The following is a 12,981-nucleotide window of genomic DNA, read 5'->3' on the forward strand; positions in this document are numbered from 1 at the left end:
TACGGGAATCGAATTACGATAACTTGCATGAAAGCCGAAATTAAGAGAATCAAATATCACCAATAAACCCATATGGACAAAATCCTTACAAAACGAAGGATCAAATTACATTACACAAATTAGATTTCAAAAAAAAAAAAAAAGATTACAGTAATATTTAATATATCCACCACTATAAAAAGGGCTTGTTTCTGACAAAATACAATAACGCACAGAAAAATAAATATCAGATCACATTAATTAATTATACGATATATATATAGATATATATTACGTATGTACATGCAGTACAATGGCAGCTTCTCATCAGTCTGCGTTGGTCACCGTGACAGTAGCAATATTGATGATGATCATGATTTGCAGCTGCCAGGTAAGCGAGGGTGCCGCCGATGATTTGATAAGCAAAGTGTGCTCCGACGCGCCGAACCCGCAGCTGTGCGACCAGCTACTGAGACCCGACCCGCGTTCTAAAGGGTCGGATCTTGTGGGTCTGGGGGGTATCATGGTTGAGAAAGGGCAAGACGCCGTTAAAGCGGCGATAGCTGCGATTAAATCGATCCCGCCAAGTGCCGAAACCGACACGTGTCTAGAGTTTTTCACCGACGCCATTGATTCGCTGAACGATTGCAAGCAGGACCTGGGATCTCGCGACTGGGATAAGCTCCAGTACGACGCCGCCACTGCTATTGAAGATGTCGGATACTGCGACGATATATATACCGACGAGCCCGGAGGCACAGTTCCCCCCGTGGTTGCGGAGGCCGACCGGAGAGCGGAAGAGATCATTTATGTGCTTTTAGTCATTGAGAAACTGTCAAAAAAGTCCTACTTAATTAATTAATTAATTAAAGTCCCATTAATTAACTGAATAAATGGTTTCAGTTTCGGTTTCGGTTTCGGCTTCGACTTTGAAGTTTGAACTTATAAATACACCGTTCCTTACAATAAAGAAACGTTTTTGACATAAAAACAACGCTTTGTCTACAAAATAAATCTAGTATGAGATATATACATTAAATACAGGTGTTTTTACACCTTAGATCTATATAAATAACTACACAATAAATACACATACACATGAATATGTGTGTTTTTATATGTAGATCAATGGTGCAAAATCGCCCGGTGTATTTTACGGGACGCAGCATTTACAAAATCTAAATGATGAAGTGAGAAACATGCATTACAGTAATATATATTAGGGTAAATTACAAAAAACCCCCTGAGGTATGGTCAAATTACAAAAACCCCCCTCTTGTTTGGATAATTACATATACCCCCCTCAACTATGATTTTTTCTTACACCTCCACCCTTATTGTGCCAAATTCAATATAATCATCTAGATTCCATGTAATGTGCTCTAGTTTGTATTCGTTTTGTGTAAAAATACAGTTTCTGATGCACTACAAACTGATATACACAAGTTAAAAATCACATATTATGATCATCTTACTTCATAATGTAGAGTTTGAATGGTATAAAACGGGTACAAAAGTGATAATATTTCATATAATCTCGAAGATTCCACTAAATTTGAAGAGCTGAGGGGTGGTTGTAATTATCCAAACAAGAGGGGTGTTTTTGTAATTTGACTATACCTCAGGGGTGTTTGTAATTTACCCTATATATTAATATTAGAAAATAGTAAGAAAAATGTCTATTTATTAGTATTTTATGGGTCTATGATATGCTATATATCTATACCCAGTGAAAAATACTGAATATTTTGGACCATAAATCTATATAAATAACCATTCATTAAGTATATATACTCACACATGGATGAAAGATCATTCGTCGTATTTCACCAGGTGTAGCATTTACTCTGAAAAATATATTGCAAAAGAGCCCATTAATTACGTGCATCAAATTAAGCAAATCAAGCTCCAAATAAAAATATTATGTGGCAATCCAATCACATGCAATAACATAGGCAATAATCCATAATAAATTTACAATAAAGTGACAGTATTAAAAGATAAAATTAATGAGACTTACTACATAAAAAACGCCAATAGCCAAGATTATTACAAATTACGTGGGATCAGATTATATTGCACCAACTATAAAAAGTGCTGCTGATTTCTTCCAAAACACAAACACACACAAAAATAAATATATATAACATATATACGTATAAGGTAGAATGGCAGCTTGTAATAAGTCTGTGTTGGTCACCGTGACTGTAGCAGTATCGATGATGTTGATTTGCTGCTGCCACGTAAGCGAGGGCGCCGCCAACGATTTGATAAGCAAAGTGTGCTCCGAGGCGAAAAACCCGTCGGTGTGCGAAAGCGTACTGAGGCCCGTCCGGGGTTCGAAAGGGGCCGATCTTCCCGGTCTGGCCAAAACCGCGTTGGAGCAAGGGCTAGACGTCGTCGAGCAGTCGTTGGCCGCGATCACGTTGATTAGAGGCGACTGTACGGATTTCTACACCGACGCGATTGATTCGTTGTACTATGGCAGAGAGAATCTCGTTTCTCGGGACTGGGATAATTTATACAACAACGCCGTCGATGCGCTGGAGTCCATCGCTAATTGCGACGATATACTTACCGCCGAGCCGGGTGACGTCGAGCCGCCGGCGATCGCCCAGGCCGACCTCACGGCGGAGGACGCCGTTTATGTGGTTATAGCCGTTGCTAAATACGGTCGTATTACAAAATTCATTTAATTAATTATATTAATTAGTTAAGACGCCGTTAATTACCTTGAATAAAGGACTTGGAAAAATAATAGGATAAATCGTTTCTTGTTTGGATTAATGGATTTTAAGTTACATCAAATTATTTATTTGTGTAAATCCCATAACAATAACAATTTACTACAAAATGGATTTTTTTTTTCACGTGTCGCCAGTTATTAATGATAAATTATTATCGTATTTAATTCTCCAATTTTGGCATGCATATATAATCTTTTCTGCATCTACAAAATCCATATATAAAATATGAGATATGATCTTGATCAGTTACAAACCAAACATAATAATTTTCACACAATTTCTGTAATAATTAGTAATAGTCCAAGATAAACAATATCTTGCAATTTCTTTTTACCCCTTTTTTTTTTTTTTTTTTTTTTATTTTTATTATGTTTTACCCAACTATTAAAACTTAAAAGACAAGAAAAATAAAAACCGAACAATTCACATAAAATTCGTTCGCAAACACGACCTACAATCTATTTATTATGGTTTGTAAGCTCTTATACGAGACACTGTCTGATTAGGTGTCTCTCTTAAAACATAAGAGTCGTGTCCCAACTTTTTTTAAAATTGCGGACACTGCCTGATACGGGTGTCCTATTTTTAGTAAAATTATGACACGGTCTCACACGGGTGTCCGAACCGTTTCTGGGCGTGTCTTAGTGTTCAGGTGTCGAATACGGTGACTTTTCATCTTCTAGAAATATCCGTGCAACATATATAGTACGAGAGTGTAGGTTTACGTATATCGTATGGTTTACCAAATAAAACATAAAAAATTTATGGTAATCAATTTAAAACTCAAAACAACGTGACAATATAATAGATTTTCTCGTGTTATGGTAATCCAATTACCATAATTTATGACAGTCAAAATCAATTAATATACATGGAAGCATATATAATTTGGCCAACGATTAATGGGACATCAAATCCACATATATTTAATAAATTTTCAAAATATTAAATATACCTTCCATTATAAAAATAAAAAGACTGGTTTCAGCCAAAATACAACACGCAGAAAAATATAAAATACTTGACTAATTAAAATTAGGGTAAATTACAAACACCCCCTGAGGTATGGTCAAATTACAAAACCCCCCTCTTGTTTGGATAATTACATCTACCCCCCTCAACTATGATTTTTTCTTACACCTCCACCCTTATGGTGCCAAATTCAACATAATCATTTAGATTCCGTGGAATGTGCTCTAGTTTGTACTCGTTTTGTGTAAAAATACAGTTTCCGATGCACCACAAACTGATATATACAAGCTAAAAATCACATATTATGATCATCTTGCTTCATAATGTAGAGTTTGAATGGGATAAAACGGGTACAAAAGTGATAATATTCGATATAATCTCGAAGATTCCACTAAATTTGAGGAGTTGAGGGGGTGGTTGTAATTATCCAAACAAGAGGGGGGGTTTTGTAATTTGACCATACCTCAGGGGGTGTTTGTAATTTACCCTTAAAATTATAATAATAATAATAATAATAATAATAATAATAATAATAATAATAATAATAATAATAATAATAATAATAATAATAATAATAATAATAATAATAATAATAATAATAATAATAATAATAATAATAATAATAATAATAGTAATAATAATAATAATATAATAATTAATAATAATGGCAGTTTCTGAGTTTATGTTGGTGACCGCAACGATAGCACTCTTCATGATGATATGCAAAAGTAGTGAAGCAGATTTGATAAGCAAAGTTTGCTCCAGCGCAAGAAACCCGTCGCTATGCAACCAGGTACTGAGATCCGACCCGCGCTCGAAAGGGTCGGGTCTGGCGGGTCTGGGCGAAATCGTGGTGGAGAAAGGGCAAGACGCCGTTAAAGCGGCGACAGACGTGATTAAATCGATACCGCCGGTAGGCAGAGCGAAGGGCGGGGTAACCGACACGTGTATAGAGCTTTTCACCGACGCCGTTGATTACCTGAACGATTGCAAGCAGAATCTCCGATCTCGAGATACGGATGCCCTCCGACGCAACGCCTCCGGCGCTATGGTCGGCGTCGAAACTTGCGACGATGGATTTACTGAGGACGGCGGCGTTGAACCGCCGGAGGTTGCGCGGGCCGACCGGAGAGCTGAAGACATCATTCAAGTGCTTTTAGTCATTGCTTCACTTTCGCCTCTTTAATTATTTTTATAATATAATATAATTAAATAATAACAATAGTATACTTTCTTAAGAAATTCTTTTACACAAATAGTATTTGAAATAATTGAAAACATGGAATTTTGACTATTTCGAGTGCCGTTGTGTGACATTTTTATGGTTCGGCCTAATATTTTATTTTTATTTGTATTTGTACGATTTTTCTTGTACCTTGTTGACTTTGACTTCAATTCTGCTAATTACTTTTCGAATTAAAACACCAATTATCTAGAAGGGTAGAGATTTTAGAAAAATCGAATTATTTGACTCTTCTTCTATTACAACTTATCCATGCATTGACTTGAAACCAACATATTTTGTGATAGATTATCTATGTTATAAATTATAATTCAAGTGAAAGATATATATAACAACAAATATAATATATTTTCACAATATTTTTAATGAGTTTGCCTGGATTTTCTATCGCAATATGAGAGACGTGCTTATTGTTTGAGTCTCAGTTTATTTGATGTTGCAAATACATGTGATTATTAACCGTTAATATAAAAAGTTAATATTATATTTATATTTAAAAACATGATATTTTAATTTGATCTGATTTGAATTTGGCTTAATTAGGTTGGTGGGATTCAAGCCGAAGTACAAACCAGACAATCTAATAGAAACAATGACATTTAATTTAATTAAAAAATAAATATCTTTGTGCGCAATCTTATTGGCTATGTTTGGTAAGCTTCTCGAATTCTTTTTATTCTTTCCCTAAAATAAAATTATTTTTTTGAAATATTTTCAAAAACTTTTCCCAAAAAGAATTCAAATTTTTCTCTCTCCAATAGACATGATTTGACTGCTACAGTGAAAATTGTCTTCACTAAATTACAAACTAAAATCACTTTATCCTTCAAATTCTTCTTCCAAAATACCTTTTTCCAACACCTTTTAGACATGATTTGACTTGCTACAGTACAAATTGTCTCCTCTCAAAACACAAACAAACTTTATTTTATTTTCAAATTGTTCTCCCAAAACATCTTTCTCCAGAATAAAATGGAAATGGAAGCCCAAAAGCTTACCAAACATAGCCATTATAATTATTGCTCACTCGCATCATCATCAAACCAAATAAATAAAAAATCTTACCAAAAATCTAAAAAGAATGTGAAATATCAAATTTGTATATGTAAAAGTAAATTGGGAGCATTTCCCATGTTTCTATCAAAATAAACATTAATATCAAATTATAAAAAAAAAAAAAAAAAAAAAAAAAATTAAAAGGGGGTTCTTGCCACGGCGTGACTTTTGCTTCTAGGGTATTTCAATTCATTCTTGGAATTAACAATTGATCTCCTGCCGTAAAAATCTTCGCGAAAATAGCAACAAGGCCTTTCTTCATCAATCCTCCCCATTGAAACGGTTAAGCTCCTCGGCGGCATGGTCGCCGGGCCGCCGCCGGAGCCCCCCCTCATCCCCATCTCCCGCCTCATCAGGTACGCCTCCAAATCAACCCCGCCGCCGATGCTCCGTCCAGCTGACGTGGCACGAACCAGCTCCCGATAGTCCTCGTCGTTGTCGGATCGGGCCGAGCTGCTGGCGGTGCTGAAGCTTCTAGGTAGGCCCGGCGCCTGCGACGTAGCTTGCAATCCTATTACGTTGCTGCCGGCGCAATCCATGATTCTCTTCACGTAGAAGTCTCGGGCCTTGCCGAGGGCCCGAAATGGAGTCGTGATTATCCGGAGGAACTTGTTCTGCTGGCTCGCGTTTGCTTTCATCTCTTTCTTTCTCTCTCTTCTTTTTTTTTTTTCTCTCTCTTGGTGAAAATAAAATTGAAAAATTGAAAAATGATTTGATATGAAATAATTGAAATAAAATGGTGAATATTCGTGTATATATATATATATATATATATATATATATATATATATATATATATATATATATATATAGTATGAACAGAGGGAAAATTCTGTAGCCTACTAGCTAAGAATTTTGCATAATAGATTGTAGTGTGCCAAACATGAAATTAAAAAAAATAAAATTCAATAGTATTGATTATCTTTTCTTTGAATTAATGTTGATTATCATGCCAAGTGGACACGTCACACGTCAGCATCTCTATCTTTGAGTTGAATTGTAATGGAAGTTTGATGGGTTAGGAATAGTATTTATGTTTAATTAGCTTCAATAATTGGTATTGAATTTTTTAGGTGGCTTGTGTGGTGGTAATGGCTCTAGTGTGAATTAAATAATTGAGGGATTAAGTTCAATTAAATTAGGAAGCTATTGAAATTGTATATTTAATTATTTATTGATTTGAAATTGTGATTGGCCCATTATATAATACAGTCTAGCAAATTAAATAGTACCAATTAATCAACCCAAAGCCCAACTTCAATTTTATCTGTCTTGAGGAAAAGCATAGCCCAACTTCCAACTGTACACTTTTGGAGATGTTTAATTTAATTAATTAGCACAATACTAATTAAAAATGAAGAAAATAGAAACAATTCACACACACATATAATTCCTTGAATCTTCTTTTAGAGAAAATCACATTATTATTTATTATTATATTAGAACAAAGAAGAAAAAAAACGTTCAAGCATGGTGAGGCGCGGGCTGTGTGTAGATATAATCGATATGAGCATCCAACGTCTTTCGCAGTAAACACTCGTCACTCCCCACTCCTTCGCAGCTTTCTCCTTCAAACTCGGCTTTCTATTCTCGTAAAACAAAATCGATTAAAATAATCAACAATAATAAATAACTTAATCTCGTCGTTATTTAAAGAGAGAAAAAAAAAGACTTACATCGACGGAAGTTTTCATCGTAGATGGATGAGTGCGAGACGAACTTGCTAGAGAGAATAGGAGAGTTAGGATCACAATCATGTTGATATATTTATGCTCCATTTTGTTAATAAGCCAATGTGCTTTGGATGATTTTATTTATTTATAGGGAAAAAAATGAAAATAATAGTAATAAATAAGGTTGAATTTATAACAAGATCACATGGCGTAAATCATGCAATATTTTGTTAATAAGGCAATAAATGCAAAATCAAGAAAACTTTATATGGAATTCCAAAGTTATTACAATTTACAATATGATTTTAACTTTAAATGAAATGTACACCATTATTATTATCGTGGTCTGCTCCATTTAATTTAGATTATAGCTATCTTTCAACAATATAATCTGATCGAAAAATAAAAACTCTTTCATCTGTATTATGAAAAAATTTCAATCTAATTATGGAGGAAATTATATCGTTGACCAATCCAATATTTGGTCAACTCCAGATGAGTCAAAGATAAGGCATTAAGCCCATCTTGTTGACCCCAATCCCAGTCCACATAGGCCCTTGGAATAGAGTTTTGCAAATATATCCATTACAAAAAGAAAATAAAATGTGACCACACAATAGTTTTAATATGAATAAGGTTTCGAATTCATTTTGATTTGAGGGATTTGAATTATGAAAATAAGATAAAAATGAAAGATTTATAGTAACTAGATCTATGTTTAGTAAACTTTAAATCTGTTATACTAATTCAGAAAATAGTTGAAATGATAAGAACAAGGTCGATGATTTTTTATTTATTTTTTTAGTTTGAAATTATTGATTTTTCCTTCAGTATAATATGCAAACTTAATGATAACTGATTATCTCTTAATAATATTAAATACTTGAATATTATCAACCTTTTCTTTATTTTATTTTAGTTTTAATTAATTAATGCTTAAAAGGTTAACTGGAATTAAGCACATGAACCCTACTTGAGATGCAAAACAATACTAAAGACAAGAGAGAATCTAAGCATGCTAAATAAAGTTTAAACTAATTTTGCTCATAATTAAGAAACATGATAATTAATTAATATATGTTGTCTATATAGCAGAAAGATTGATTGCATGTTACTCTCCACTCTATGTTAGTTAGATGGGAGTAAACAGAAACCAACTGCCGACCAAACGACGTAGGCTACGTACTAATGAATTTTTCGATGTTACACCCGATAAAATATTTATATTGATATTTTTCATTATGTATATGTATATATATTTGATTGGGAATAATCTCGTTAATACATTCATTATGCACACGATATATAGGACAATCGAATTCTAATACACAGTGTTCGACCAAGTTTTTGTCTGTAGAACCTTATAACGGTAATCAAACGAGCCCACAACGAAATATATAACAACTTAACAAATTAATGTTGGAGAAAGGACGAATGTACACGTGAATTTCAGAACCTGGTAACTCGAACTTTTGTTTTTATTATAAGGTGTTATGCATGTGTTGTGTTGATAATTCCTTTTTCTTTTTTTTTTCGGTTTTTTAAATATTCTAAGTGAAGATTAATTAAATATTGTAACTTTGAATAAATTATTGATTTTAATTATTACGTGGATAGATAATAGATCCCACAAGAAAATGGGATAATTAAATTATGGGAGAGAAAAGCAATGACATAGTGTATGTATATATTGAATATTCCACACATTGTCCAACTTTATTGCAATACGTCGTCGTAAGCCACATGATTTGGGCTGGGGTGTCATTAATTGGCTAAGCACACTTTTAAAATTAATCTCATTTTTTCTTCTTTGATTCTTCGTCATTAAGCTAATTGTCAGTAACATAGATACACTGTGCCCCCACCTGAATAAAGCACACACTCACCTAACAACAACTCACATTAATTATATATAATTCTTTTATATATTATGTTTGGATAAATCATTAAAACAATGTAAGTTAGAGTAGAACATCAATAAATAGATAATCTTGTTTAAATAGTAGTTTATTTTGATCCCAATTCGTTTAAAACCTACTAAATTTTTAGTTCGATAATTTAATATTTTCTAAATTAATCGAATTTTGCTAGTTCCAACTTTATTATTTTGTAGAGGTTCAACCGAGATAAATTTATGTCTCCTTCAATAATATTATCCAACTTTAATTAATTTAATTAATAGGTGCATGCATGCACTATTTCTCTCAATAGCTCTTCAATTTGACCGACCTAAAACAACACTTTTAACCACTATTTCTTTTCTTATAATTAATTTGTGAAATTAAATCATATCTACTTTTAAAAGTTCAAATATTAAGTGGGACCCACAAATTTTCTCTCCCCAACCTCCATAAATACCCCTCTCCAATACATCATTTCTTCCCTTTTCCCCTCCTTTCCTCCCTCCGGTTCAAAAAAACAAAACCCAACCATGATGTCTGTCCACAACCCGGTTCACCACATGCAAAACCCGGTTCTTGAAGAAAATCATAACCCTCTCACTCCTAATGAAATCCACGAACTCTTTTCCTTAGTACTCCAATCAGAACAACAACAACAACCATCGTCAAACCGTTCATCTTCTAGCTCTGAAACCAACCGTTCGATCTACACCGTCGAAGAACGAAAGCACAGGCGGATGGCTTCCAACAGAGAATCTGCCCGAAGATCCCGTCGGAGAAAAAAGACCCACGTAGAGAATATTACGAATGAAGTGAACCGGTTAAAAATCGAGAATCAGGAACTGAAAAATATGTTGTGTGTGCTGAGTCATGATTGTCACTTGGTGCAGAGTGGCTCGGACCGGTTACTGTCCGAGTCAATCTACCTTCAACACAAACTCGCCGGTTTACACCAAATCTTAGCATATTCGACCGCGCAGCAGCTACAATATTAATATTCTAAAAGATTAATTAATCATGGCTCATTAACTAATCCCTAAAATGCCAAACTTTTTTTTTCTTTCCTTTTTTATTTTTATTTTAATTCTTTTTTATTTCCATTATATATATAGTAGGGTTTGCATTATTTTGAAGAAACCAGGTTTTGCTGCATGGTCATGTGAAAATTGAGGCTTTGCTTTTGTTTTAGGATTTTCGTAGATTCTCTTTTATTTTATTTTATTTTATTTTCTGTTTTTTTTTTGGTTTTATTCTAGTTTGGCAGTTAATGATTAGTTTTGAGGCTATAATTTGAGATTCTTGAACACTTGGCATATGTTGTACCTTATTTTAAGGATCATTATTTATGTAATATTAATTGTGTCTTAATATTCCTACCTCATAAAAAAAAATTGTGTCTTAATATTCCAATATATTTATTTAAATAAAAAATTCAAAGTTCCTTTCTGCTAATTAAAGATGTTTGTGTGACTGCATGCATGCATAGTTGCATGGTTTACCATTATATATATTCATTTATTCTATTTGCTAATTAATTAATAGTAACTAAAACCTAGCTAAAAGTAAAATTATTATGTAATTTTCGTAGTTAATTAAAAATTGAAATCAAATGATGGTTGGTAGGATCAAACTAATTAATCAAACACGTCTTAGCTAGCTTACAACTTATGAATCAGTTCACCATTAAATAAAATTCGATAAACCCTGGATATAATTTTTTTCTCGACTTTTTAAGAATTGACAATGGACAACACACATATCTAATTTTTTTTTTTAACATTTGACATCTCTCCAACGAAAATAAAAGACGCCCTCGATATGGCAGAAGGTATTATATCTTTTCCGGGTTTCGAATGTATTTGCTACAAAGAATGAATCTTGAATAAAGACCTAAAACTTTATGGATGCTGTTACTTTTTTACATGCACATGACGATCTTTTTATCTGTTTATTTTTTTCCCCTCTTAACTTTTTTCTTGAAAATAACTTCCATTTACGATGAATATTTAAGTTCAGTGCAATGCATGGATCAGAACAAAAGAAGGGCAATAAATAACCGATATGGATTCTTACGTGTTGATCCAATTAACCTTCCGACTCTAATTCTGTTTTTACGTACCCAATGGAATTTTTGAACTGTAAAGTTCATCTAGGTATAAATCATGCTCGATCTCTCAGACGAAGAGGACAACCAATTATATTCATAGATAAGAATTATGAAATCCTATATAGTTTACAAGGGTTGTGATGATTTTTTCGTAGACATTAATTAGTCGAAGAGTCGTGTTTTTCTTAATTAAATTAATATATAAATTTCCGTTAACGAGAGCAACTGGTTGGATTAAGTAATTTTTTTGTTCCATCACTATTGTTCTACGAAATTCATGAATTGCTTTATTGAAAGATTTAAAGTTTGTGTAATTATCATTCAAAATCAACTTTAACAACTTTATAAGATTAATTAGTGTAACACTGTCCTCGTGTGCCAAAATAATTGCATGTAACCAAAGGTAATTAAGTGCGTTGAATTCTTACATGCAATTATAATTATTAATTAGGTTATATATATAAAATAAAATTAAAATTAAAAAAAAAAAAAAGGTTGTCGGCAGGAATGGAAATGGATATGCAGTCCCATCAAATCAACAAAAGTTTGGAGTTGGGACCAAACTCCAAATAGTAAAAGAAAGAAAAAGATATTGTCTCTAGGACAAATGGTTGGTAGATTTCTGTCTTTTCAAGAGCCATTTAGATAGTATTCAAGTAAAATTTATTGTTAGAGATTAGGGTAAGAAAAGAGTCGAGCTCAAATCCATTTTGACGAGCTGAAACTCGTCGAGTATTATTTATAGGGCTCGAACTCAAGCTTATTTGATTTTAACGGATAATTCTAGAAATAGAATTTAAAAAATAAGGTGATGATTGTTTGTATTTTAATGAAGATATCTGCGATGGTATGGAGTCAAATTATATTTAAATAAGAATAAAAAGTTGTGAAATCTTATCCATTCAAGTTATTAAATTCCAATATGAAAAAGACTCATTATAATCTTCAATGTTTTGGTGGTTCAACAAGAAACTTCTTACAGATAAAGGAGTATTTATAATGACGAAAATTACGAGTGCTAAATTAATAAAGATGAAAAAAATCAATTGACTTTTGCTTTATATCCAAGTCGATTTTGCATTCACCATGGCTTTAACCAATATGCTAATGCACCATTTTTTCTTCCACAAGAGAACATGTTTATAATATTAGGTCTCATTTAGTTGGTGAAATTAGTCATTACATTTATTAAGTGAGATTAGTTATTAATAACTAAATAACTGGATTTTTTTTTCATGTTTGGTATCCGCTATAACTTATTTAGTCGACCCACAAATATTATGTTATCATGACTTATATCATT

At 32.8% G+C, this 12,981-nt stretch overlaps 4 protein-coding genes across 4 annotated transcripts; 3 read left to right on the forward strand and 1 right to left on the reverse strand.

Moving 5' to 3' along the window:
- Positions 1-292: 292 nt before the first annotated feature.
- Positions 293-841, forward strand: LOC105958760 (pectinesterase inhibitor). Its single transcript, XM_012982765.2, has one exon. The coding sequence runs from the start codon at positions 293-295 to the stop codon at positions 839-841; it is 549 nt and encodes a 182-aa protein (XP_012838219.2).
- A 1,306-nt stretch (positions 842-2,147) lies between these two features.
- Positions 2,148-2,675, forward strand: LOC105958761 (pectinesterase inhibitor-like). The gene has a single exon (XM_012982766.2). It carries the CDS (start codon positions 2,148-2,150, stop codon positions 2,673-2,675), a length of 528 nt encoding a protein of 175 aa, XP_012838220.2.
- Positions 2,676-4,362: 1,687 nt separating this feature from the next.
- Positions 4,363-5,013, forward strand: LOC148765483 (pectinesterase inhibitor-like). Its single transcript, XM_088812822.1, has one exon. It carries the CDS (start codon positions 4,363-4,365, stop codon positions 4,882-4,884), a length of 522 nt encoding a protein of 173 aa, XP_088668948.1. The 3' UTR covers positions 4,885-5,013.
- Positions 5,014-5,979: 966 nt separating this feature from the next.
- On the reverse strand, positions 5,980-6,758 carry LOC105958908 (Uncharacterized conserved protein UCP031279). Its single transcript, XM_012982910.2, has one exon. The coding sequence runs from the start codon at positions 6,633-6,635 to the stop codon at positions 6,135-6,137; it is 501 nt and encodes a 166-aa protein (XP_012838364.1). The 5' UTR covers positions 6,636-6,758; the 3' UTR covers positions 5,980-6,134.
- Between the last annotated feature and the right edge of the window lie 6,223 nt (positions 6,759-12,981).

This window comes from Erythranthe guttata, chromosome 14, assembly GCF_056151865.1.
Source record: "Erythranthe guttata isolate IM_541 chromosome 14, IM_541, whole genome shotgun sequence".
Taxonomy (NCBI): domain Eukaryota; kingdom Viridiplantae; phylum Streptophyta; class Magnoliopsida; order Lamiales; family Phrymaceae; genus Erythranthe; species Erythranthe guttata.